Genomic DNA, 27,939 nt, shown 5'->3' with positions numbered 1-27,939 from the left:
AACTCATTGCTCTTAAAGGGAGATGGGAAAGGTTTCTCTCAATATTTTATTCTGTTGCTCTCAAATATTATCTACACATAATAAATTCCTGCACTCTGCTAGGATGGTTAAAAAAACAGCCCAAAATTGCAGTAGCTTGCAAAGACTAAAACAGACAGGTCAGGAGGTCGTTTTCTGCCTAACCAGCTACTTGAAACTGCTGATGCTAGCTACAGGTCAGAAGGTCGCTTCCTGCCCAGCCAGAAACTGCTGTTAACCGAAAAACCACTAGCAAGATGTTTCCTGCTTTACTTCTGCTTTTAAGTAATGCAAGAATAAGAAGAGATACGAAGGGAATGCTTAAGTTAGCAAAAGAAGACACGTGTACAAGGAGGTGGGAGGGAGTGCTTGGCTTAGCAGAAAGACAAGAATGTTTAGCAAGCAATAAAATTGTGTTTAGCAAGCAATATTTGGTAGCCGATTGGGGAAGTCTGCGGGTATAAGAAAGTCTGCTGAAATGTCTTGCTTTACAGCCAGTATATTTTAGGAACTATCCAGCAGGCTGTCTCTGAGTACAGACCTCATCTCTGTGCTCAGACTTTCAATAAACTCTTTTTCTCCAAAGAAGATTTTGCTTTCCTGGTACTTTTGTTCCCTCCGAGGTCCAGGGGATGGCGTGGCTAATGGATCCCTAGGTAAATAAGGCTTCATCTCTCTGGGGGCTCGTCCGGGATAAGCCCCCTCTCCAAATACGGACCGGAGGGCCAGGCTCAACCAAGGTGAACAGCTCCGATCGGCGTTCGCATTTCCAGTGCACACCCTGCCAGTTTGTAGGGGGAGATTGCCACACCGTCCTGGAGCGGAGACATCTAGTTGAGGGAGAATAAGAGGACAGAACGGCGCCGAGGGGACAGGTCCGCAGCGGAGAAAGGTAAGCCCGAAGGAAAGGGCTAGGGGCCCGAGGGAAAGGGCTAGGGGCCCGAGGGAAAGGGCCAGAGGCCTGATCAGCCTCACCTGGTAGTTGGCAGTAGCGTGCCCGTGCAGTAAGAATGCCACCAGGAAAGGAATTGGTAAAGGTTTGGGAAAGGGAATGGGGCAGAGGGAATTAAGTGTTTTGTTGACATGTTGTGTGTCAGATACTCCAGTGGATGAATTGTTGAATGAGGGCCAAGGCTTAGTGTCCCCTTGGCCGAGCGATTGTAGGGTTGTGCATTTTCTGACAAACTGTAGCATGTGGAGTGTGAGAGAATTTTGAAAACCCAGTTAGGAGCGGTAGTATCTGAAAAATAGGGTCTGGAGCAAGCCAATGTATTCCTCTGGAATGCTTTTTAAATAACTGGAAAACAGCCACGAAGAGTGATGATTCAAATTGAAAAACAGAGACTCAAAATTTTATGTGAGGTGGACTTGCCAACCCAGGGAACTGCGTGGCTTTGATTTGCAATTAATCAACCCCCTGTGGCAAATCAACCCCCTGTGGCAAAATATATTAAATGTCCACCCAGACCAGATCCCCTATATCTCTACATGGAAGACCAATGTAAAAAAAAAAAAAAAAAAGAATCTACCATGGCTAAAGTCTTGCTGTGACAGCAACACACAGAACAGGATTTGTACAGTAAAGCCTCTGGTGTTAGAAGACCCAGAAGATGAGGAGGGGGAGTGATTAAGCCACCACCTTACACTCCACCAACAGCCCCTCCAAACCCCCCCCCAGGCCAAGATCAAGAAGCACAGGGAGGTGCTGGTGTAGGGGGAGGAGGACCTGCGAAGGAGGATAGTGAGACGGAAGAAGAGGAAGATGAGGAAGAGTTTAGGAAGACACTAGATGATATGAATCAAGGAAAGAAAATGTGGACAGAAAGACAGAAAAAGAGACTAAAGGAGTTTTGCAAAGCCATTTGAGGAAGAAGTTGGATGTAAGCCCCTTGTTAGTTGAGGCAGCAGAATGCTGCACCCCTGAAAAGAGGAAGAGATGGCAACGTAAGTGGGGACAGGCGGCGAAGAGAGTTATGTCTCACAGACAGTATGAGAAAACCAGGAAGGATCAGGCAGCCGGAGAAATGCCCCTTCAGAGGGTTTATGATCCACCAGCCCCTGTCCCAGCTGGACAAACGAAAGCACCACAGACAGCATATACCCTTTTCAAGTGCAGATGTTTGTAATTGAAGAAATCAGAACCCCTCTTTTGAGGAGAATCCAGCAAAGATTGTAAAATTGTTTGAAGGGATTTTTTTTTAAACCTATAATCCCACTTATGATGATGAACAATATCCCCTGGACTCACTACTAATTACAGAAGCATTGCTTGGCCCCTGCATGAGTCAACTAGGGAAATAGAGAAGGATCCTTTTATATGGGGCAGGGAATAGCAGCAGGCTATTCAGGATCTCAAAGTGACATTACAACAAGCCCCAGTGCTTGGCATCCAAACCCCGAGAAGCCTTTTACCCTGTTCATAGATGAAGACCAGGGGGGTAGCCAAGGGAGTCTTATGCCAGAAACTTAAAAATTGGCAGCAACCCGTCGAATACTTGTCAGAGAAGCTAACCCCAACAGAACAGAGGTTGCCCCCCCCCCGTATGAGAGTGATTGTGGCAGTGGCCACCCTACTCACAAAGGCAGATAAATTCACGTTTGGACAGGACACCAGCTGTGTAACTCCAAGAGGAAGTGCCAGATGCTGTTATTACATTCACGCCTGAAGTTTCAGGTTACCACAGCCCTTAACCTAGCTACCTTATTACAGGTAGGAGAAGGTGAACAAGGGAGCTGCCCACTCAGTCTTACCTGTGCCTGTAACAAAACCCACAAACCAAGTGGTTAATATAATTGGAGCCACAGGTAAATCACAAAAGGCCCCGTTTTTGCAGTCTGTTACCTGCTGCCTAGGTGGCCAAGTAGTCCAGCACAATTTTTTTTTTTTTTTGTATATACCAGAGTGTCCCATTCCTTATTGGGCCGAGACTTGTTAACAAAATTACAAGCCCAGATTTCCTTCCAACCAATGGGGGAAGTAATGATGACAACTGGACCAGCAGGAGAGTTTTCTTTAGAAATGCCCCTGAGAGACCATTGGTGCTTGATGATGGTAAAAGAAGAGGAGGGAATCCTCCCTGTTAGCCTGCTTCATGATGTTGACCCTAGACTATGGGCGGAAGATAAAAACCAATACCCCATCCCACGACAGGCAGCTGAAGGAGTGTGGGTGCATTTGAAGCGATTGCTTCAACATGGAATTTTGAAACAATGCCAATCACAGTGAAACACCCCACTGTTGCCAGTGAAGAAGGAAGATGGTGGGTACCGCATATAGGCCCCAAAAGTTCTGGAAAATAGGAAAGGATGAACAGGACTTTGAAAAACCATTAACCCAAGAAACAGGGTCTAATTGGGTGTTCATGTTGCCCTTGGCTTTGCTTAGAGTTTGTAGCCTCCCATTGAAACGTATTCACTTGTCACCCTTTTGAAGTGATGTTTGGGAGACCGATTCCTTATGGGTGCATGCTTTCACCTATCCCTGCTCAAGATGTGGAATTGAACAATTATGTACAGTCTCTCTCTCGAGATTTTCTCTCTCAACCCAGGCCCGAACTCCTTGCGTGACCAGTTTGAGCCAGGTGACGAGGTGTGGATAAGACTGGTCCCAGGCACCACTGCCACCGTGCTGGAAGGGCCCATCTGCTCTCCACACCCACAGCTGGCACCACCCCTTGGGTCCACCACATTCAAGTGGAGAAAGCTGCTTCAGATTGGACTGTGTCTCGGCATCCTGAAGATCCCCTCCAGTGACGACCGCCTTGCTGATATCTCTACGCACGGTGAAGAATTGGATGGGAGGGGCGCCCACAGGCAGCGCCCCCAACGTAGACATTTGTTCTCCAGCCAATTTAGAGGCACCACCAGAACTTTTTATATTGGTACCAGAACTCACTCCAGACGATGTGGAACCACGTTACACCCTTGATGAACAGCAGTGGACCAGCCAAGAAGGAGCAACGCTCCAGGAAGGACCAGACAGCCGTGTTTTTGTGCCCCAACATCTGGCCAGCACAATTGTAAAGAATTACCACGAGTCCACCCATTTGGGAGGCCCAGCTGCTAAAGCACACCTTGGGAGAATATTCTACCTCAACTAACTGCTGCTATATCTAACTGCTGCTATATCCCAAAATGTGCCCTGTGCGCCAACCAAGAGACTGAGAACTATCACCCTTTGAACTTCTATATGGCAGGCCAACCCCTTTCGTCCGAGGCATCCCCGCCAGTTTGGGGCAGATGGGAGATCACATCACCCAAGAACAAGTGCAACCCCTGTGTTTGTTGTGTGTATTTGCTTCCTTTCCAGGTATTCCCTCGAGCGTACACCTGCAGTCCCGCGGCAGTCTCGCTGAGCCGGTTCACCAGTTCCTCTGAGTGACAGCGTCTGGCGACCCCCTCATCCCCAACTGCAGTGAAAGTAGTCGAGGTGATCCCCTGGGTACATCACACGCATCTGAAGAAAGGTGTCTGGACTTGCAAGAGAAATCCTGCTGACCTTCTGAAGTTGATCATCACCTTGTGTCTGACGCTACCAGGAAAAAAAGCATTAGGCCACGGGCAACGAGATCCTGCGACTAATCATCACAAGGACAGTTACAAAGACTTTCTCTTTTCTCTCTTATTTTCTTTATTGACTTGCTCTATGTCTTATTGCCCTGACCCTACCGAACCATACCAACCCTATTGGCCTGCTGGCCTCTGCTACGACTGGTTCGTCTTGCCGGTGGTAAGAGATGGCGTGCTCCTTGGCTATTGGAAACTGGGGTTGGATGAGATTACCGTATTGAGACACCCCACTGCCCCGTTGTGGCTCCTCTCCCACACCACTGACCAGCACGCGTGGACAGTGCTCTTACGGGAAGCTGCAGAGACGATCGAAATCTATCTAGTTCTGTACCGCTCTTGCTGTTGTGGGAGGGTAGTCGACTGTTATCTGGAAGGTAGAGCACTGTACCAACCTCATTTGATAGACCAGGTCCTACTCTTAACCCAGGTGATAGATGGGACAGAACCTATCTTAATGCAAGTATTGCAGGGGTGGGAGCCTTAGCCAGGTGTGCATTGAAATTACTAAACAAGTGCCAGTAAGAATTGCCACCCCAGGATTTCAGCTTCCATATGTTCTGGTCACTAGGGAGGCAGCACGAGAGTTCAATCCACCCAACAGGGCTAATAGAAAAATTGGCCCACATAGTGGGAGCATCAGCTCACCGGTGGGCTCTCATCCTTGAGGCTCAACAGGTAGTCGGGCACAAATATCAGTGGGCTCTTCAACAATGAGCACACCCCCTGAATATTGGTGGGAGGAACCATGGAGATATTGGGTTTGGTGGGTAGGAGTGATATGTACCGCCCTTGTCATATGGATGCTCTCGTATTTCTGTTGGCATGAACGGTATCGTAGTTGTGGGAAGAATAGGCCCAATAATGCTTCTATTGCTTTTCTGCTTCTGTATACCCTGCTTAATGCAATGCCTGCAACATATGATGGGAAACATGATGTCTCGCATGATGGGACCTCGCGTGATTGCTGTAATGAGAGAATATAGACCCCTACCCCAGAACGAATCTAAGTAATAGATTGTTCAAAAGAAGAGGACGGAGTAAAGGGAGATGGGAAAGGTTTCTCTCAATATTTTATTCTGTTGCTCTCAAATATTATCTACACATAATAAATTCCTGCACTCTGCTAGGATGGTTAAAAAAACAGCCCAAAATTGCAGTAGCTTGCAAAGACTAAAACAGACAGGTCAGGAGGTCGTTTTCTGCCTAACCAGCTACTTGAAACTGCTGATGCTAGCTACAGGTCAGAAGGTCGCTTCCTGCCCAGCCAGAAACTGCTGTTAACCGAAAAACCACTAGCAAGATGTTTCCTGCTTTACTTCTGCTTTTAAGTAATGCAAGAATAAGAAGAGATACGAAGGGAATGCTTAAGTTAGCAAAAGAAGACACGTGTACAAGGAGGTGGGAGGGAGTGCTTGGCTTAGCAGAAAGACAAGAATGTTTAGCAAGCAATAAAATTGTGTTTAGCAAGCAATATTTGGTAGCCGATTGGGGAAGTCTGCGGGTATAAGAAAGTCTGCTGAAATGTCTTGCTTTACAGCCAGTATATTTTAGGAACTATCCAGCAGGCTGTCTCTGAGTACAGACCTCATCTCTGTGCTCAGACTTTCAATAAACTCTTTTTCTCCAAAGAAGATTTTGCTTTCCTGGTACTTTTGTTCCCTCCGAGGTCCAGGGGATGGCGTGGCTAATGGATCCCTAGGTAAATAAGGCTTCACTCTCAGAACCAACAATTACAATTTGATGAGTCTCCAGAGAGGCACAAGCAACACAACATTTAAGAGAGCGCAGGAACAGACATCCTGATAAGGTGCATGCTGGGATTGTTTGAAGAGGGAACAGGTGAGAGCCTGGGGCTCCAAATGTAAGAAGATGGGGAACAGGTTACAGCACCTCCCAGTTTCTCTCTAAGGTAACTTCATGATTTGGCTTCTGTATTTTAATTCTAGTATTAAACCACTTTTGTGAAAGCAATGTCCACTTCTTCACGGACCATGAAATTTAGATGTTGTTATAAAGCATGGTTTTCAAACAAACTACTAGATTTTGACCACTACATTTTGACGTGAGAAAGTAAACACTTTCCTCATCAGGGTGTATTAGAAGAAGAGAATCTGTCAAGATCCAGACATGGAAAAGATTCAAGGGTGTTCACGTGGTAGGTGATTGACTAGTTTGGGATTTGCCTCAAAAGAGCTACACAACTTCGGAGACAAAGCAAAGTAACAGTACTTAAGTACTATTCATGCTTCTTGAAAAAGAGTATTAGCACAAATAACTGTACTTATAAAGGTCACTGCGCATGGAAGGTGCTGAACCACATGGTCTGGGCAGCCCTTATGCAGATGGAAATGTGCCAATTGTTCTTTAGTGGCCAAAGCATCCTCCCAGCACATGGTCAAATTGAAGCCGACAGGTGCTCTGCTATATCAGAAGGATGGGTTCAGGCCTAGACTGAAGTGGAGGGAGAAAAAGGTGGCACATGCTGGCAAACAGCACCCTGCCCCTTCCCTTTTGCATTCCTGCCACTGCCTGAAGCAATGCAGAAGCAAATGCCCTTTTGTAATGGGCTTCATTACAGGGTTTGGTCTCCACCTGAGGGGAAAGAGAGGAGGGGAACATCTTGCTAGGCCAAAGATGATTGGGAGGGGCAGGACTAGTCAGGTACAGGGGCACTAGGAAAAGCAGCTAGCCAGATAATGCAAATGGGAGGAACTGTTTTGAAAATACTGTAATCTTAACCATGCCAACTCGGAAGGTAGTACCTCTGGTGGGCTCATGCTCCTTCTGGGGTAGTTTGTCCACCTTTGGTCCCTGTGGCTCTTAGAAGCTATCAGCATGCAAGAGCCACCACATCCTGGGAACGGCTCAGACAGTCCAGCTAAACCAGATGAGGGTAGCAGATTGGTCTCAAACCCTCAGTGAATTAGGGATTTCCCTGGCAGGCAAAGACAGGCTTGTGGTGGATTGAGTGGGTGAGACCAACAGAGGGTCCAATGGTGAGGAAGGCTGTTTCTGCAAGTGCTGTAGGTAGAAGTGAGGGGCAGATGGGACTCATCAACCTGGGAAGGTAGCCCATCTAGGAGAAGGAACAGTCTGACCCTAAACCTCCACTGCCTTGCAGAGCATCTTTGGGAAAAGAAAAGGGTAAGGAGTAAACCCTACATAAATCCAGAGTGGAGTCCCTAAGACAGTTGTATGGTGCCTTGTTTGCCTCTTTCCAGCAACTCCAACATCCAAGCTGGTAACAAATGTATTGCTCTTCTTTCCTTTGAACAACATCAACAAGGCTGAGAGTCTTGTCATCTGCGCAGCCCAGACCCTCCATACACACTGCCCAGGCTTGTGCCCTGAGAAGATCACATCGATCCTGCTAGTGCAACAGTTTGACTTCGCCCCTGAAGGAGCACCCCATTGTCTTTCAAAACAGACGGATGCCAACAACTCCCAGATAAACTGAGTTAGTAAGAGAGGTGTATTGTCTTGCATGGGTACAGTGTATATAATCTCAATGCAAGGCATTGTGAACTGTTGAAATCTGCTGCTTGCATGTGTGTGCATGCAGACAGACAAAATTGTATAAAATTGTCAACCAGGCATAGATGATAAATTTTGCTGTCTGTCTGATAAGTTTTCCATGAGTCCTACCAGGAGATAGCAGCAGTAGGAATAGCAGCCAGCAAGGTGTTATCTGTCCTGAATCGTCTAACATTCAGCAACATCCACAAGTTCTGGAGTTATGAGAGACGGAGAAAGTCCTGTCCTGTTCAGGTCTGATGCTGAATTCTGCAGGGAAAGCAAGCCTGGAAGCTAGCTCATGGATAGCACTAAGCGAATGACTTGTTTCTCCAGGCTCCACCAACTTGTAGAGAACTCCAGAGCCTTATAAGCCCTTGCGGTGTTGGAGGGTTTCAGGAGTCATGACACCAATTTCCTTCTGTTGTGTAGCACCACTCAGGGCCCTGTATGATTCAGCAAGGCTGTGCAGCAATAGGGCTGCAGAAATATTGTCTTTCAGTTCCTCCCCTGTTCTTCTCAGCTGCTCCACAAATTCCAGCATGGAATTCACATGCTCCCGCATCTGCTGCCCCTTTGGAGCCTCATCCTGTGCAGTTTGAGTAGCGGCAGCAGCTTAGTGCCAAATTCAGAAGTGCAGGGTCCTTTCATGATAGTCACAGCTGTGTCCCTCTCACAGCCACACCATCGTCTAAGATTATGTAGTCAAAATGAGCTTTCAGTCTCTTTGCTTGGAATTCTGTTTAGCACAAACACACTGGGCAGCTGACCTGCATAAATGCCTTTGCCATGATTAAGAGCAGCAGCAGAGGGCAGTGGTGCTCCTATTTCATTTTCATTGGCCTTTACAAGAGAACTCCCTGGTGGTTTGTACTTCAGTCACTGCAACTGCCTGTATGAAGGACAGTCTGTAGATCCACTTTACTAACAAACCTAATCTGTTCACAGTGGCGTAGCGTGGGGGGTGCCAGGGGTGCCAGCCGCACCGGGCGCAACATTTTGGGGGGCGCGTTTGGCCGGCCCCCCTCAAGGAAGCGGGAACCTCTCCAAGGCACAGCGTGCCGTCGGTAGAGGAAAAAAGCCGAGCAGCAGCAGCAGCAAAGTCGGGAGGAGGAGGAGGTGGAGCGAGCCTGCTAATTCCTTGCAAAGTCGGGAGGAGGAGGAGGTGGAGCGAGCCTGCTAAGAATTCCTCGCAGCTGGCCATCCAACCTCCAGCGAAGGAGGGCCCCGCTCCACCTTCCGAGGGAGCCTGCTAGGACCCCCGGCTCCCTGCAGGTGGCTCACAACCCCCGCTAGCCCGGCCGGGGCTCGGGGAGGATGGGAGCCGCCTGCTGGGCTGGCACAGCTGCGTGTGAAGGCGCGGAGGGAGGCGCTCCCAGGGCTGCCGGCGGCCTTTCCCCGCACGCGAAGGAGCAAGGGCGGCGGCGGCGGCGAGGCTGCGCAACAGCCGCTGCGTGAGAACGAGCCCTTGCCCAGCCCGGGGGACGATCCGGAGGCCCTCTCCGAGCGCGTCGCGTGTAGCCAGCCTGCCAGCCTGCCTGCCAGGGTGGAGCAAAGCGGCGGAGTGGGGAGAGGTTGCCCTTCTTCGCACGCACCCCCCCCGTCACGCCTTAAATCCACCCTCCCACAAACTAGGAGCGAGCAGCTGAGAGGGAACAGCTGAGAGCCACGAGCAGCTTTTTCTGAAAATGCCCTTTAAAAAAAAAAAAATCCTAAAATTTATAAACCGCTTGACAGCTACAAAAGCGGTTTGCCAAGAGAATAAAACTGCCAGGAAACAGTGGTGTAGCGTGGGGGGTGCAGGGGGGGCCGGGGGTTAGGGTTAGGGGGCGCAAATCCACGGGTTAGGGGGCGCAAATTACTTGCCTTGCCCCGGGTGCTGACAAGCCACGCTACGCCACTGTCTGTTCAACTGAATGACATATATTCACAACACTGATAGTACTGTGGTAGGTATTACTCCTTTTGTTATGATAGGTTTATGACCCAACCTGCTACACACCCATTTCCCATACAGTAGCTATAGGAGGATAGTGGAGCAAGTGGCGGTTCACTTCAAAACACAAGAAAATCTCACCCCATGCAAGATGGTAAGAATGCCAGAAACAACCTTTATTTGTTAACAGGGAATGAACAGCTAGAAATCATCAGGCCATGAAAGCCACAGCAGGTGGGCTCACTTCTGCCACACAAAATATAGTCACTTTATTGTTACCCCCATTTTGCAGAAGGGACTTGAAAACGTAGAGATAATAGCTAGCCAAAGAAGACACCCACTTCCGTCTGTGACTCACGTGCAATTTGAACTCAGTCATTTTACATGATTTACAATCCAGCTATAACCAATTACTTGGATTAGAGGCTATTTAATCCCATCAAAGTCTACGAGGCTAAACTATTTTAAATCTGGGTTAAGGAATTGTGCATCAAATGCTCAAATACTTGTACAGAGTTTCAGTGAAGACCTATAGAGCATAGCGCTTCTCTTTCTTTTGATCCTGAGATCTGAGGAATACAAAGGCACTTTCCTTCGCTGCATTAATCGTTCATAATTTTATATAACCAGGCCCTCCCTCTGTCTCATGCCCAATATGCTTCATCCACCCACCAGACCCATTTCCCACAACCCTCCTTTAGGGCTCCTGTTCCTGACTGACATCTTCACCTACCTACCCCACGTCCCCACACCCCTCTCCCATTTCATGTTAGTTGAAGTTGAACCTGTGCATTCTCTATGCAGTATTATTTCTCTGCCCAACCCACCCTGACTCCTCTGCATGGTTTTCTGAGCACCTCTCGTGTTTACACTCATGGATGTCTTCAGCAGCAGGAGCTATGGCATCCTTGGTGAGTGTCATACCACCTTCCCCTTGCATTCCTTTCCGTGGCAGGCTGGACATGGAAAAGTGTCTGGAATGATGTGAACCTCAGAACTTAACACAAAATCAATGGGTCCTGGGAAGGTGGCCTGGAAAAGAAATTGCAGTTCTGCTCAATATCTCGCCTTGCAAATCTAATAGAACGGAGCCTACATTGGGAGTGCAAAGCACAGGGATAACTAAAAAATAATTGTTGTGCCTTACAGCATATTGTATCTTATGGAAGAATACTTCCTGCCTATTCAGCACAACAGCTTTCTATCACTGGATTTCAATTAGTACATGAAAGTAGAGCTTTCAGGCATAGTTTCTTTATTGTTTTTGGAAGGACACAGTGAGTGAGCTAGACTGAAAGGTAAGCTAATAAATTATTATTATTATTATTATTATTAATTCCCTGCCCATCTGGCTGGGTTTCCCCAGCCACTCTAAGTGTTTGGTAACTTGGGTAATACCAGTTTTTGCCTTGAGTCTTTTAGATTATTGGTTACAAAGCCAATATTCCCTCATTAAACAGAAGCAAGTAGTTCACATGATGCAATATCCCCCCAAATTGTTTTAACAGCTAGGGTTGTGCAACCACTGCATCCAAATCCCAAGATGAGGCGGGATCAAAGTAGGGTCCTTCCAAGGCTCAGCTCTGCCCCCAAAGCGATCTGAGCCGAAGATCCCCCTGCTCTGGAGACATTCAGTTACAAAGCAAAGGTGATCTAAGCCAAGTAACCTGTCTCCAAAATGACTGGAAAAATGTAAACGTCCTCAAATAAGGGAAACACGATGATGGAGTCAATGGGAGTAGTAGAACTGGTGTTTGCTCCCCGTAGCCTCAAACCCAGACGTAGAATATTATCCTACATCCCCACAATCCTAGTATCTTTGTCCCAGTGCCTTTCCCCCTCACTCTATGGCTAGTACTATGGATGGCACAAGGAGTTTGCTGTGGTATTTTGATTCAGCTTGTCTCTTAACCCAACATTTCTACCTATTTGCTTTTTTCACCCTTCTCTATCTACACACACATAGAGCTTGTTGTCACTTTTAGTCTCCAGTTATAATAGCCACTAAGGCAGTTTTACTTCCTTCCTCTCCCAAATGTGGCTATGGTGTTTTGAACTTTATTTACACTTGTATCATCTCTCAATGAGTCATAGATCCTTCATAATCAAACTACGTGTTTGTTTTCTATTCTTTTCCATCCTTCCCAATCCAACATTATATATACATATATCTATGCACACAAGCATATACACATATTGTGTGTTGTCCCCTGGCCATAGTGTTTTCTGAGATAGGTTTTCAAAATCTTTTTCAAATAAGTTATGACTGTTCTGGATTATTATTATTATTAGAAAAGTCACACGACCTATGTGACTCAAATTTGGCAGGGTTCATCCTATTTTTGGAGAGGTGGGCCTTCTATGTCAGCAGGTGTTATGCACCTATGTAACTATTCCAAAATTTGTGAATATCTTGCTTTCCCAATGCAAATCAATGGGAGGTCTGAAGCTGCAGCTTTGGATTTGGGGTGCAATACCACCCCCTTCCTGTAGCAATTCAAACTGAATAGGAGACAGTCAGAAGTGAAGCAGCTTGGGTTGCTTCACAGAGCCCTAAGAAATATCATGGCATGATTACAGCAGCCAATGAATTAATGCCTGGACTGCAACATGGAACAGCAATTTCCAGATCATAGTTCCTACGGGTCAACCACTCTGATTTAGGAGTGCTTTATTCAAGCCATAATTTGCCCAAAACACGTTTTATGGAAAACGTAAACCTTGTAGCCTTTATTTTTAGGTGTTGATGAAGATTTGACACTGGAATAGGATAGACACTCCAGAGCCATTGTGTGTTCTGAGAAACGTAGTCTAACAACCTATCTTGATTTCTTCTGGCTTAGCATCTCAGTGCTAATGCCAATACATGACCCTCCTAAAAGTGCCTGTTATTTCCAGGGAGACTGATTTGGGTGAATCTCCATCAGTCTTGGTACTCAATGTACCCAGAGTTTTCTCTCCTGGGGGTGGGGGAGTCAAATACTAGACTGGAGTGAATATTTACCTCAATAAAGAAAGCCTTCCATCCTGATTGTGGCTTTTCCTCTTCTGCCTTATAAACACCCGTTTTCTGCAATGGGATGAGACAGAAGCCACTGAGAAATGAACAGGTAACAGGCACTCTGGTAATCCCTGAGTTTATGAAATTCTAAAATGTTCACTAGTGTGAATCTTCAGAAGAGTGTTCCTGGTTTGAGTCTCCCAAGGCCAGAGTAGAGTGAAACAGCTATGGCGACTGTACTCAAAGTGGGGCAGAATGGGATGGGGTTACATCCCACTTCTTTCCAGGTGATCATTAACCATTCCATACATCACGGATGGGAACCTCAGGCCCAGGGGCCAAAGGCAGCCCTCCAGCCCTCTCTGTCTGGCCCTTGTGATAATCTCCAGGACACCCACACTTCCAAACCACAACCCTCACCAGCTGTGCTTTCCTCCCTCCTAACCTGTTTCCCCCTGGCTGGAATGTGTCCTTGGACTCTGATAATACTTCTTGCTTGCCTGGATGGAGGATAGACAAAAAAGTGTGTCTGTGAAGAAACTAGGCTACTGCACAATTGTGGAATTCACACTGATTGCTCTGTTCACTTTTGTCTTTGACACTGCCCATCACTGGTATGCAGCCTCCACATGCTTGCCCAGAAGGAAATGCAGCCCTCATTCCGAAAGAGGTTCCCTACCCCTGCTATAGACTCATGAGCCCCAATATATTAGTGAGTCTTACTTTCTGGCATGGGTCTTTTTAGAACTACAGCATAAAGATAATGCTCTTTAGCTTACACCTCCTGGGGCAACATTAGATGGAAATACACTCTGCTGCGCTTTGAAATGAAACCATCCTATGGATGTTTTTGGTAACTTATATAACGAAAGAATCCCATTTTATTTGGTTGTTTGACTCTTGGATTATTTATTCATTCAGTGTATACCCCTTTCTTCTGAAGGAACCCAGCAGGTTCCAGAGTGGGGCTTATTGTTACATATGAGCTTCTGCTCCTTTAAGGTGGAAGCAACAGCAATGGACTTTCCTGTGCAGCCCATCACAAATGGTAACCAGCCGGTGCATGTCACACACCCACACCACACCACACCCACACCACACCACTATCCTAACTGAGTACACTCACTATGTAATTTAAAAAAAAGAACTTTGCAAATAAATGGGCTAATTCAATGTGTTGGCAACAGAACCCATCTTTAAAGGAAATAATTTATTTTTGAAGAACTGCTTGTGTGCGTAGGGATGGAGGTTTGATTCACTCAACTGTGTTACGAAGCTTGGAGAAACCCCCAATCCCAAATCCTCTTACCACTTTCTCAACCTTGCAGGGAAGCCAAGATATGGGTTGTGAAACACCTGAAGGACCAGGGCCCACCAACAGCCTGAAGTCTCGCCTGAGAATGAGAAGGGAAGGAGGCGGCACAGTGAGTGCTGAGGAAGCTACTTTTTGGAGACAAGTACCACTGCCAAGGTGGTGCTGTGGTCTAAACCACAGAGCCTAGGGCTTGCCGATCAGAAGGTCGGCGGTTCGAATCCCCACGATGGGGTGAGCTCCTGTTGTTCAGTCCCAGCTCCTGCCCACCTAGCAGTTTGAAAGTGCAAGTAGATAAATAGGTACCACTCCAGAGGGAAGGTAAATGGCATTTCCGTGCGCTGTTCTGGTTCACCAGAAGCGGCTTAGTCATGCTGGCCACATGACCCGGAAGCTGTACGCCGGCTCCCTCGGCCTCTAGAGCGAGATGAGCGCTGGAACCCCAGAGTCGTTCGCAACTGGACCTAACGGTCAGGAGTACCTTTACCTTTACCACTGCCAAGGCAATAGTTCACTTATTGAAGTAAAAGGGATCGTTATGTTTAAGCAATTAAAAATACTCTTTGTCTACTACTCAGATGACTCAGCCATTCTGATGGTTCTTCAATACCATCAACCTGATTCCAAAAGTTCTAGAGCATATTCAGTAATCCACCCACAGAGTTCCCTTATGAATCTTGTTTGTAGGTTTGAAAACATATAAAAGTATAAAAAAACTATAATGTTTTGTGGAGCTGTTCACAGACACAAAGAGCACTCAGAATGCTTTCTTTTCTTTTTTCAGAGAGAAAATACTGCACACTTTAAGGAAGGGAACACCCCAATGGCTTCTTTGTAGAGATTTAAAAGCGAACCTCCATTGTCACACTTTCAAAAATAAAGTGGAAACCAAAACACAGACATCCTTCAAAATTCACATGCCTTTGAAGTTTGCAATGCAGCTCTCAAGCCAAGTAATGTGCACAGAAATGCTAGGGTGAAGTGTGTATATAAAGAACAAAAAAGCACTAGGGGGAGTTGTTAGCAAAAATATGTATATTTGACAAAACAACATACAGAAATGTGGAGATTGAGAGAAAAACACACAAAAATGCTGGCAATTTTTCATGAGGATTTTTTTTTTAAAAAAACCAGTAATTTGCAAAATGCAGCAGAAATATGGAGAACCGAATTTAAGAAAGATACAACCAAGATTAACAGATTGTCCCATTCTTTGTATATTTATATCAACTCTGTATATTTGTATTAATAAATCATGCACAATAAATCCTACCTTTCAGAACCCAAAGTGTTAGAAAAGAAACATTTAACTGCTGAAGGCTCCATATCTGTATAGAGCTCGATAATACCTGTAGCTTTTGTCTAGAAAAAGAGAGAATAGGACAGAAATATCAAGTGTTCCTCAAGCTATCACCCAGAAATACCAAGTGTTCCTCAAGCTATCACCCATTTCTTCTATTAGCGACATGAAAGTTTTCTATAGGAAGCTGTCTTATACGGAGTCAGACCATTGGGTCCATCTACCTCAGTTTTGTCTACACTGATTGGCAACAGCTGTCTAGGGTGATTATAAGCAGGTTTCTCTCCCAGGCCTATGTGGAAACATCAGGGATCAAACCAAAGACCTTCAGCATGCAAAGCAAATACCACTGTGCAATGGTTCTTCCTACGTAGATCCCAAAGATCTCATTTCAACAGCAGCCACCTAATTAGCTGGCTAGTATAGAAACATGTGTCAGGAAACAGTCTGTGTGAAATCAACCTACAGCTTTCATTGAAATTACGGTAAGAACCTTTCAGTTTCATTGAAATTAAGAACCTTTCTTTGTGCTTTGCCTCTAGGGACACATTCATATACATATACTAATAGAGCCTATTTAAATATTTACTGTATCTGAATGTAACATTAAAAGGCCAGAAGGAAATGTCATAATATTCTAATATGTACCAGTAAAGCTCAAAACCAACCAAGTGCCCTCAGAAAATGGCCAAATGTCATAATTGTTCCTGTCATTTATTGGAACATTGGCCAAGGCTTCCTGCTTCCAATAATACCGATAATTTCCTAGTAATCTTGAGCGTAACAGATTGTCCTTGATAAACTATGATTTTCATCAGTTAAAAGGCTATGTGTACCCATGGCTTGAAGTAAATAATAAAACAAGTCTCATGACTGAATTAGTTATGTTGCAACATGAGTTTTCCTCACCTCGGTTCTCTTCCAGGAAATTTGGGGCATTTTCAGATTCAAAATGGTCCTAAGAAAAAAGCTTATAACCGACATTGCAATCGATATTTTAATCGATGGGTCCCGTGTCATCAAGTGATCATTGTTTGGGGTGGCTCTGCAGGGCAACAGAGAGGTTTTTGAAATAATAGCTCCCTTGCAATAGACAAAGCAATTACATATTTCCTCTAAACACAGAAATTTGACTCTTTCTGGGTTTTTCTTCTTTGGAATATGCACATATAGAAAAATATACAGGTGGCGGGGGGGGGAGTATTCTAATTCAAACCCTCTGTGAATTTTACAGCAGGGATCTGTAGCCAAGTTCTAGGCTCTACTGACAAATTAAAAACAGAAAATCACCAGATTTTACCCACCCAAAAGTTCTTAAAGAACTCAAATGTGAAATTGCTGTTCTTCTAACAAAAATATTTAACTGGTTCCGGAGACCTGTCTCCATGTCTGAGGAATGCAAATGGGCCCAAGTAACACCAACTTTTAAAATGCAATCAAGAGGGGATCTAGGAAGTAACAGGCCAGTTAATAGGTGAAATTAGGTGAAAACCCTTATTAAAAATAGAATTAGCATATAAAAGAGCAAGACTTATTGAAGTAAAACTAGCATGGCTTTTGCAAGGGTAAGTCTAATAATAATAATAATAATAATAATACCCCGCCCACTCTGGGCGGCTTTTCTTTCAGAGTTCTTTGAGAGATTCAAAAAAATGAAGCCAGGAATTACTGAGGGTAAAGACAATTGTAAACATTTTTAAGTATAGATTAATTTGAACGTATTAATTTGAAAGAATAGATTAATTTGAACCACACAGCAAAAGCTGCCTTTGCGCAAAACCCATTGGTTGGTGTCCTTTATGTCATCGAGTTTCAACTCATCAGAGGGCAGAACTGCTTTGCAGGCTTCTTCTTTTTTTAATCCTTCTTAATTAGTAAGATGGCAAGCAAATTGACAGAGGGATATGGAAACACAGTGAATAATAATAATAATAATAATAATAATAATAATAATAATAATAATAAGTGGCAGACACTCATCAGAAACACTGCAGTATTGATTGGAGTGATGGCTGAACTAGCATTTTGTTCACTGGTTGCATGTTTATCATTCTAATTACAAAGGTGGGTTAATAACACCATCCACTGACTGCCTAACAACCTGGGTCACTTCTGCCCTTCCTCCAAAAAAGAAAGTTTGTTTATCTCCTCTCCTGTGTTCCAGGAGTTCTCCTGAACCCCCCAGCCAACTGGAAGGGGGTGCAGAAATGGGGGGAAACCTTGTTGTGCCAGTGGAAGTCCTTGTGTGGGCTTCCATTGGTTGTGTTTGTTAGCTGAATCCTGTCCTATGCTTGGGAGTGTGTGGGGTGTGCCTGGTAAAGTCTCAAAAGCCACAGGAGCTACTAAAGTTTCCTGTTATCAAGGGTGAAGCTTTGGTATTCTGCACAGCTCCTTGCCATTGTCCTTGATTAGACTATGCAGAATTATTGCACAACAGTAACACATTACAGAATTAAGCGAGAAAAGGTTTTATCATTTAAATGCACGTAACCGATGCAAATTAGAATCCAGATTTTCTTGGCTCGGAATGAGTTAGCTTGTTGTAGTTTTGCGGAACATGGGCTGCTGTTTGATAGTAAAAGGAAAAATGAGAGCAGCAACATGAACTCACCGGAAATATTTTGCTCCTGATAGCTCATTGAAGAAATGGTGGGAATCATCGAGAGGGAAGAATTCATCTCCTGCTGCTATGATTAGATACTTGGGTTTGTTTATGTATCGTTCGTTATATGCTGGGGATGGGAAAATTAACTGTTTTAGAAATGACCAACATATGGTTCTCAGGTTGCTACCACTTTGGTTTATCATAAACCATAATAAAAAGGATAGCAAGACTGCACAGCAGCAATAAAGAATAAGTAGAATGGAGTAAGGATCACAAATTCCTAAAGGGGGCAGAATGTAAGGACGTGGGAGAATTCTGTCCAGTGGACACAGGTGTTGAAATTGCAGCAGTTCTCATATTCATTTGATTTCCAGAATCAGTCTAGCAAAATCTGAAGTCGGCAGATTATATAAAATTAATGACATGCCACAACAGAAAAATTTTTTATTTAACAAAATTTGTATACCACTTAATTAAGTGGCTGTTGTAGCTTAACAAAGCCGGTAATTGGCTGATAGAGGAAGAAATGTGGAGAGGCAGAGGAAGGGGGAGTGGAGAAATGAGAGAGGAAGAAGAAAAGGAGTTGGAAGTTTGGAGTGGGGGAAGACAGCAAGGGAGTGAACACTTACTCAAGGCAGGCTGTTGAAGGATAAGCGTGCAAAAGTGTCTAATCAGTGACCAGCTTGATTGCTTGCTTGCTCTACCTACCCTGCCCCACCCCAGACAAAATAATGGATCTACACCAAAGTGGGAAAGACTTCATTTGGTTGAGCCATTCTCTATTCCTCTGAATAACACCATGCTCTTCCATGCTTGTTCCGTGCATTGTAGCGCCACCAAAATTGCCCTTTCCTTCTATTTCTACAACTATCCTTTCTTCTGCTACCATATCATTTATCAGAGAAATCTGAGAACATAAGAAGTGCTCACCAAGTGGATCAACATGCGAAGTTAATATCTTGAACCGCGGAGTGTCCAGCTTCTGAGTAATTTTCAGTTCATGTATGTGCCGCCATGCAAATGTCCAGCCACAGTACGCTCGGTATTGATGATGCCAGCTCTGAAGCAAAGCAGCCAGAAGTGAGTTCTCTGTGTACATTAAGACTTTCCATACAGCAAGTGCCAAAGCTTAAGTGCTGTATTTTTCACTCTATAAGACGTACCACACCACAAGATGCACCTAGTTTTTGGAGGAGGGAAAAATTAATATTCTGAATCTCAGAAGCCAGAACAGCAAGAGGGATCGTTGCACAGTGAAAGCAGCAATCCCTCTTGCTGTTCTGTCTTCTGGGATAGCTGCGCAGCCTGCATTCGCTCCATAAGACGCACACACATTTCCCCTTACTTTTTAGGAGGGAAAAAGTGAGTCTTATAGAGCAAAAAATACGGTACTTGAAATCCTGTAGAATGGAGAATTACTACACACACATAGCGCATTGCCCTTTGTACAGTCTCGTTGTTCTCTACTCTTCTTTACTTTACTGTGAAGAAACTGGATTCTCACCTTAATGATATTCAAAAGATCAAATACAAGTGGAGCAAAGGATACAACTCTTTCATCCACAGCTGCCGCAAGCCAACTAGTCCAGCCACGCTGCCAAAAAGAGACAAAAGAATGAGGTTGGGAACGAGAAGAAAACAAGGAGGATAATGCAACTGATGAGTTACATACATGGAAAGCAAAGCAGCACAGACCTTCGTACCTACCTTGGAACCACCTGTCAACATGAACTTGGCAATGTTCAACTTTCCAGCAGATTCTTTCTGTAAGAACGCTGTTATGGTGTCCATGGCTCGCACAGTGGCCTGAACACAAGACAAAAGGATTACAGCCTCTGGAATTCAAAGGACATACTAGCAAAGACTCTGAGGATACTCTATTGTTAGAATGGCATAGTCACAGTGCCATCACAAGGTGGTTTGTCTTCAGAGCTTTAACAGGGGCGCCCTATATTCTGCAAAGGCAATACTGAGGGTACACACAGTGTACTGATGTAAGAATTAGCACTCATCAACTCACTGATATTTTTTACAAATTGTTCTCCTAGAAACAAAATGAATTAATTTCACCCTCTGATATATTCTGTGTTTAGTTCGTTGCAACAGTGTGCTCATTCGTCAGGTCTCAAGCAGAATGTGCACATAATCCCTCAACGAAGAGGGAATTGTGCAGAATTTGTGATCATCATACATAATTTCCAGCAAGGCCAGGGAAATGTGCATATTTCAAGTGAATTTTGTATATCACTGGCAATTATACATAACCCCTAATAGGCTTTGCAGAATGTTCATACCTTCAGCTAAATTTTGAACATTATCAGACCATTATGCATAATCCCAAACAGACTGTTGAAAATGTATGTATCTTGACTTCCTTTTGCACATTTTCTGGGCATATGTAGATTCTCTAGTCTATATGCATAGTCTCCATGAAACATGCATTTTTTCCTATTTCCTGTTCAGAACTGCTTCTGGACCAGTGCCTAATCTTACATGGTCGACAGCATACCTTCCCATGGCTCAGCCAAGGAGTAGGAAAAATGGGGGGGGGGCCTCAGAATGAAGATCAACTTTATTCTGGAGTCCGGCACCCTTTTTCACCACTCTCAGCTGTTCCCCAGTCACCTGAGCAGTACAAGGGGACTCTCGCCACTCCTAGCCTCCCTCCCACCCCCACCCGCGATTCCTCTGAAGAATGATTCCATGCTGCATTGCTGGGAACAAGCAGCAACATGTTCCTGAATGTTGGCAGTGTCTGTCCACCAATCCAGAAAGAAGGAAGAAGCCAGAGTTACCTTGACCATTGGGAACTGAATCAGCACATCTGGCTGTGCCATCTTGTCAATTATGAACTTCCTCCATGAACAAAAAACAGCATAATCTTCAATGCCATTCTTGCATTCTTGCATAGGGATTTTCTAGAAGCAAAACAGATCAAAGTTTTTGGTTGAGGCCTCCCATCTGGTCCCCTAGAACAGCATGATAGGCCTATCCTAGTTCTCATACCAGGTGGAATGAGAACTGCCATGATCTATTACTCTAGCATAGCAATGTGTTTGTTCAGTTCTGTTACAGGTTGAGTGATTCTGCTTGACAGAATGAGGATCAATATATCAAAAGTGAAATACAAATGTTTTCTTTGGAAAACAATACCAGTGAGGGATGGGGGAGAAATTCAAACCGGCTTGCGTTTTAGCGTCAATGTCCCTCATTTGTGTTGTCTGAAGCAATATGTGAAATGAAACACACCTGTCCACACAGATTTCACGATGCAGTATGCCAGCAAAATAATGCACACACAAATGTGCACGTGCTATTCTATTTGTTTATTTTTGCATATTTGTTTATTTTTGCATATCCTTCAATGCATGTAGCAAGGCAATTTACAAACATGTAGCTGCTTTAAAAACCCATACAAAATAAGAACAGCCTGGTGATAAATTTGAGAACAATTCAACATAAACCATCTATTGCAGAGACTATTTCATCCAGCTGGAAAATTGTATCTAAACAAAAATGTCTTCCATTGTTTGTGAAAGAGTCAAAGAGCGGGCGTGTGCTGTATCCCAGCAGGAATTCTGTTCCACAGAGCAGGGACAGCTCACTATCTGCACTTTTTACAAACTATTGGAGACATTTTTGTCCCAACAGCTTTTCCCCGTTGGATGAATCGGTCTTTAGCTATGGGTGTCTATTTTGGACTGGTGTGTGCACATGTTTAAAATATATCCCCTGCTTATTGGGTTGTTTTTGTTTTTTACCTGGTTTATTGTAAATCGCCTAGAGGTATGTGTGTGGAAGGAAACTAATAATAAGTAAATGATGTATTAGGAAAAAATAACATCTAAAATGCGTAATATTAGAGGAAGTGCTTGCAAAAATGTGTACATTAGGGGAAATTACACACACAAAATGTGCTTATTAGGAGGAATTTTCCAAAATTACTGATGAAACTTCACAAGCCCCTAAAATAATTCCATAGGCGGATGCGTAATTGTGGAGAACTGAACTTTAGATTTGATTGAGTGGGTGGGTGGATGAGAAACAGAGAGAAATCAAAACTGTCAGATGTGAACATCCCTACACCCAATCAATTCATTCTGTGGACACACATAAGAGTATGAAAGAGAGTGTGGGAAGAGCGCTTACGTGGTAGGTAATTGGCTGGTTTGGGATCTGCCTCAAAATAGCTGTGCAACTTCAGAGACAAAGCGAAGTATTAGTCATTAGTTTCTGTTCTGCAATGGCTTCATGCTTCTTTGAAAATAACATCAACGCAAGCAAATACTCTCTGTGATTGACAGGGAATGATGCCAAAGCATCCAGAGCCAACAACTCTGGGTGGCTTTGCGGCCAGTCATAAAATCTGCTAAAATCAAGACACACACTCTATTACAGCAGTTCAGAGAAGAGCAAACCAGTGGCGTAGCGTGGGGGGTGCAGGGGGGGCGGCCGCACCGGGCGCAACATCTGGGGGTTAGGATTAGAGGGCGCAAATCCACGGGTTAGGGGGCGCAAATCCACGGGTTAGGGGGCGCAAATTACTTGCCTTGCCCCGGGTGCTGACAACCCACGCTACGCCACTGGAGCAAACTGATATTAATTTCCTGTTCTTTTGCTGCCATTTTAATTAACAGTAAATCATGGTCATTAGAGTTTCTTAAATGATTTGAATGCCTGATCTGAGTATGCGTGACAAAGAGTTCAAGAAACATCTTGGTCATAATTTGTACGTATGTACTGGGGAGCTGAGAGGCAGATAACCCAATAAATAAGCATAAAGAAACTTTCTTGAATACAGTGAATTGGAATAGATTACCATTAAACATCTGCTTCACAGTTCTCTATTCTAGTAGGGCTACTAATTCCTTTAACAATGTTAACAAAGCAGAGTTGGTGTCATAATCATTTCTCAGGGATTCTTCCTGCTACTTACAACCCGGCAGATTTTGCTGTCATAATGGCTTCATCAACCCTTAAGTCCATGGGTTGAGGGACATCATCATTTCTTCCATTCCCAATCATCAGCAAACACAAGTTCGTCATTTTGGGGTTTTGGGGGACAACAATGGTCAGTTCATGCCACCAAACTGTTGCATCCACTTCAGAATCTGAATGGATACACAGAAACATAACTGATATTTATCTAATAGTAGAGAAATCACACACACACACACACACACACACACACACACACAGGGTTAGGACATATGAAGCGAAAGGAAGGTCACCAGCGTGCCCCCCCCCTGACATCAATTAGGGCAGGGATGTTGTTAGATTCCAAATCCCATCAACCCCATCAATCGTAGCTCAAAAAATAGAGCATGGAAGGAAGGGAAATGGAAAGGGATGTTGAGCCACTCCTGCAGATAACAGTAAAAACAATGTACTGATTCACACGGGAATCTGCACCAAAAGAACCGTGCACTAAGTAAAAAAAGAGTCATCATAAAAGCAGTCAGGAAAAATCCCCCGATAAAGGGTCAGTATGACTGGAGGTTGGGGCATGTATCTTGTTCCTTATGCTCAAGCAAGATGCAGCAATATGTGAAAACATTTCACGTTGGATTGGGCTCTGAAGTGAACAATTCCTTGTGGGCAGATTTTGGAAGCGTCTGGGATATGGAGAAATTTGGTAGGAGAATGCTGCTGGCCCAAGAAAGTCAAATGACCCAGCATAAACCTTTGCATTAATTAAAGTTTAGCTCCCAATTGCCCTGCAGTTGTTCTGTAGATGGTGGATCATTTCTTCTTCATTACATTCTCAGACTGGACAGCTTTTATCAGACCTTGACCTTACAAAGTTTTCTAATTCCAACCTTAATAATTTGTGCGAATTAACCACTTTAAAGAGATTCTATTTCCTGCTTGGACCTATGTCTTGATCTCTGCCTCAGAACTATGTTTTCCCCAGAAGCTGGGGAAGTGACCATGCTCCCTTTTCTAGCCAGCCACAGGGAGACTAGGCCTGTAGCTGCTGCTCCTCACGTTTCCTTACTTCCCACAGAGCAGATCACACCCATCTAGCAGCCTCCACATCACATTAGGCTTCCCTCCCGCTCTTTCTCATCCTACTCAAATGAAAAGGGCATGCGGAAAACTGCCATCTTCTGCTCTCACCATCCAGCCACTTCAGGGAGGTCATGTTGAGGGTATAGATGGTGACATCTGGCCTGTCCTCCTTGTTCTTGAGGGTGTAGCTGTAGTGAGGGTCATTCTGTTTGACGTAGTCATCCAGGGCCTTCTGCTTCACCATCCATCCTGAGGGCAGGCAAGTGGTCAATAGGAGAAGGGAGACAGCAGCATACATAGTCCAGTGACTTGACTGTGTCCCGCTGGCAGTTGTCCCAGTTGCTTCACATCACACTAACCAACAGGTAGGTTGGCAGCGCACACCAGAGCTTTTCTACAGAGCAGTTCCCTCTATAAATGTTACAATAGGCTTTCCCTGTAGTTATAAAGGTCACTGAGCATGGAAGGCCCCGAATCACATGCTCAGGGCAGCTCTTATGCAGATGGAAATGTGCCAGTTGTTCTTCAGTGATGTCCAGTCACAAGGCATCCTCCCAGCCACATCATCAAATTGAAGCCACTGGGTGCTCTGCTATACCTGAAGGATGGGTTCAGGCCTGGACTGAAGTGGAGCAAGAAAAAGGTGGCACGTGTTGGCAAGCAGCACCCTGCCCCTTCCCTTTTTCATTCCTGCCACTGCCTGAAGCAATGCAGAAGCAAATGCCCTTTTGTAATGGGCTTCCTTGCAGGCTTACTCTCAGGTATTTAGAGTTAGTAAGAGAGGGGACTTCCGGGTTAGCGCCATCGGCAATGGCGGAGTTCCTCTGACCGAGAGGAACCCGTTCCGTGAAAATCGGGTCTTGCCGCCGCGGCAAAGGCGGAGACCCTTCAAAAATCCCAGGTGGAGGAAGCCTGGGAACGTGGGATTCGGCCGACACCAAGAGCGCATCCCCTACTCGCGGGGAAACCCTTTTTAGGGGATCCGAAGCAAAGTGGGGTGAGTGTTTTGAATCGACTGCTACTTTTACGGAGTAAAGCCGCACAGCCGTTGCCGGAGAGCGCTGACTTTTTCCTGTGGACAATTGGACTCTAAACAACTACCCGTGAGTAGAACGGAAAATTGGAGTACGAAACATTTTAATTTGGCACCGAAGCGGGAAGGTTCTAAACAGGAAGTCCGCCTTCCACTTTTGTAAATAGACTGAAGCAAAAATTTTGGAAACTAAAGTCTGGAAAGTCGTATATAAAGGACTAAATTTCCTTCAATTAAAATTACCAAAACCCCTCTTGGAAGCAGGAGAAGAGGGGGGGAATCTTAGATTGTTTAAAACTGCAGGAGAGAGAGTAAAGAAAGATAAATTTCCACCGTCTCAAACCTGGGAACGGGGTGTCAGAGACAGACGTTTTGGGGAAGTTCATCGACTGTGAATGAAATGTCTTTTGACAGATAGTTAAAACATATTGATTCCAATGTTGCCTTTTGCATTTAAAAGAAACAAAATATTTTAAAATCCTTGCTGGACCTGCTTTCAAAAGATGGATACAAATAGAAATTGTCTCCTCTAGAGGGAGCTTGTTAAACTGTTGCTGGAGTTGATCTGGGGAATTCCACAGCTGTGGAGATTAAGGATCGTGAGACCAGACTTTGACCTTGGATAAGAATGTGCTTAGAAGAAGTTTTGGTGCTTGCTTTTTGCAAGACAAGTGCTCTGTTGGAGCAGCTGCATGAGAAGATGGATTTGATGACTGTTGCAGTCAGTAATTTTGGACAAACAGTGAATACTCATACAGAAAGGAACCAACCCAGGAATCTGCTTTGACAGGGCAAGTGCAGAAGATAATGGAGGAGGTTGTTGTTGAACCTCAAGTAACACAAATGGAGAGACCCGAGGCCTTGTTGGAACATAAGCTGCTGTCTTTGACGACTGAATCTGGAGAAAGTCAGATTTGGAGAGATGGAGTACTGTTTAGTTTGGAGATGGGAAGTTGGATGGACCCCCCCTATGCAGGGATGTCTCGGCTTTTGGGATATGGTTTTGGGCCAGGGGGAGTCTGGAGTTGTGGGGGTTCTTAACTTTGGAGGGACTTTGAAACATGCCTACAAATACTTTTTGGATTACAGTGCTGACTGTGGAGAATGGGCTGACCTGCCGAGGGGGGATGAAGACATGGTTGGGTTGGAGTCTCCCCGAGACCTACTCCTCAATGAGAAAGGAAGGAAATTAAGAATAAGATCAGCAAAAGACAAAGTAAAGTGCAGGTATAAACAAGAAGAAGATCTGCAGAAGGGATATGGAAAAGATTTAAGAGCCTCGGACAGAAGATCACCAGGTTGATGGACTAGATGGAATGGATAGAAAGGACTGACATAACCCGAGACCAGGAAGAAGAGATGTTGGATGAAGATTGGAAGAAAGTTTTTAAAAATTCATTTTGAGAATTAGTGTAAAATTAATGAGTGTTAGGAAAAATGTTGGAATGAAACTACTTGGCTTTAGTAGAAATGATATAAGGAGTTATGTATAAATAAGTTTTAAGTTTTAAGGCTTTTTATGGTAAGATAAGGTTAAAATAAATTAAAGTAATTTAATGACAGAATACAGTTAAAGATGGAAAGGATTTGCTGAGTTAATAAATAGGTTAGACTGTTAAGATAAATTATAGAACAAAAATTGAGAAAGATGGAAAGAATTTGCTGAAACAATTAATTGAACTAGAATACAAAAAGGGAGGTGTGAGGAGGTCGATGAAACAAGTAAATGAAAGATAAAGATATGGAATATTGGATTTTTAGTGTTATTGTTCTTTTTTGTTATATTGTTGTATTGTTTTTTATGGTTTCCTTTTTATGTATTGTAATGTATGTCTTGTTAAATTTTGTGTTGTTTTCTTTTTTTTCTTTTTTCTGTAATTGTTAAACTTTTAATAAATATCATTTTTTAAAAAAAGAGTTAGTAAGAGAGGTACATTGTTTTGCATGGGTACAGTGTGTATAATCTCAATGCAAGGCATTATGAACTGTCGAAATCTGCTGTTTGTATATGTGTTTGTGTGGGGGGGGCATAGGTGGTAAATTTTACTGCCTGTCCTTGAGCCCAAACTATTTAGGGACAGTGAGTTGTATTCCGGTCCTGGTGTTCACTCTATCTAGAGCTCATTCAAATGTGAATTGAGAAACAAAAATCCTCAAGCAACTTGTTCACAATGATTCATACTGTTTGTTCTCTGACTTAGAAAGTGTTTATTTTATTTTCATTATTTAATTTTTTTCTTTCGTGAGTATTCCTCAAAGTAAAATATTTCAGAAGTGATCTGGATGTTGTCCTTGACAGTATTGAAAACATGGTTCCACTGGCTGAAGAAGAGACACGTCAGCATAAAAATACAAAACTTCATGTACCGTAACGTAAGCACACCCTGTTAAATGTTGCTATAAATGAATTACATTTCCAGTGTTTTTTTGTATTTAATCTAACATGATGACTGAAACAGGGTAGGTTCATTTAGTAGCTTATTAGGCATAGCATGCCTTTGTTTCTTGTTTCCTGGAACTTTTCTTAATTTTCTCTTCTTGATCAGGATTCTGTTGTTCTGTTGTTCAGCAGAATATTTGTTCCTACCCTAAGCAAATAATGCTGTTGCCACCCTTTGTTTCTTGGTAGTGTGCCCTAAC

General features: G+C 44.1%; 1 protein-coding gene across 1 annotated transcript; it reads right to left on the bottom strand.

The window, feature by feature from the left end:
- Positions 1-10,250: 10,250 nt before the first annotated feature.
- Positions 10,251-24,510, bottom strand: LOC308581490 (autocrine proliferation repressor protein A-like; the record flags this gene model as incomplete). The annotated part of the gene is made up of 13 exons (XM_081183900.1): positions 10,251-11,068; positions 13,041-13,106; positions 14,347-14,431; positions 15,623-15,711; positions 16,559-16,694; positions 18,261-18,381; positions 19,185-19,314; positions 19,759-19,848; positions 19,962-20,060; positions 21,050-21,172; positions 22,404-22,452; positions 23,191-23,365; positions 24,375-24,510. 13 exons carry the CDS (start codon positions 24,508-24,510, stop codon positions 10,955-10,957), a joined length of 1,413 nt encoding a protein of 470 aa, XP_081040026.1. The 3' UTR covers positions 10,251-10,954.
- Positions 24,511-27,939: the final 3,429 nt, after the last annotated feature.

This window comes from Podarcis bocagei, assembly GCF_964188305.1.
Source record: "Podarcis bocagei genome assembly, chromosome: 2".
In the NCBI taxonomy this organism is placed as follows: domain Eukaryota; kingdom Metazoa; phylum Chordata; class Lepidosauria; order Squamata; family Lacertidae; genus Podarcis; species Podarcis bocagei.
This window is presented reverse-complemented; position numbering and strand designations above follow the sequence as displayed.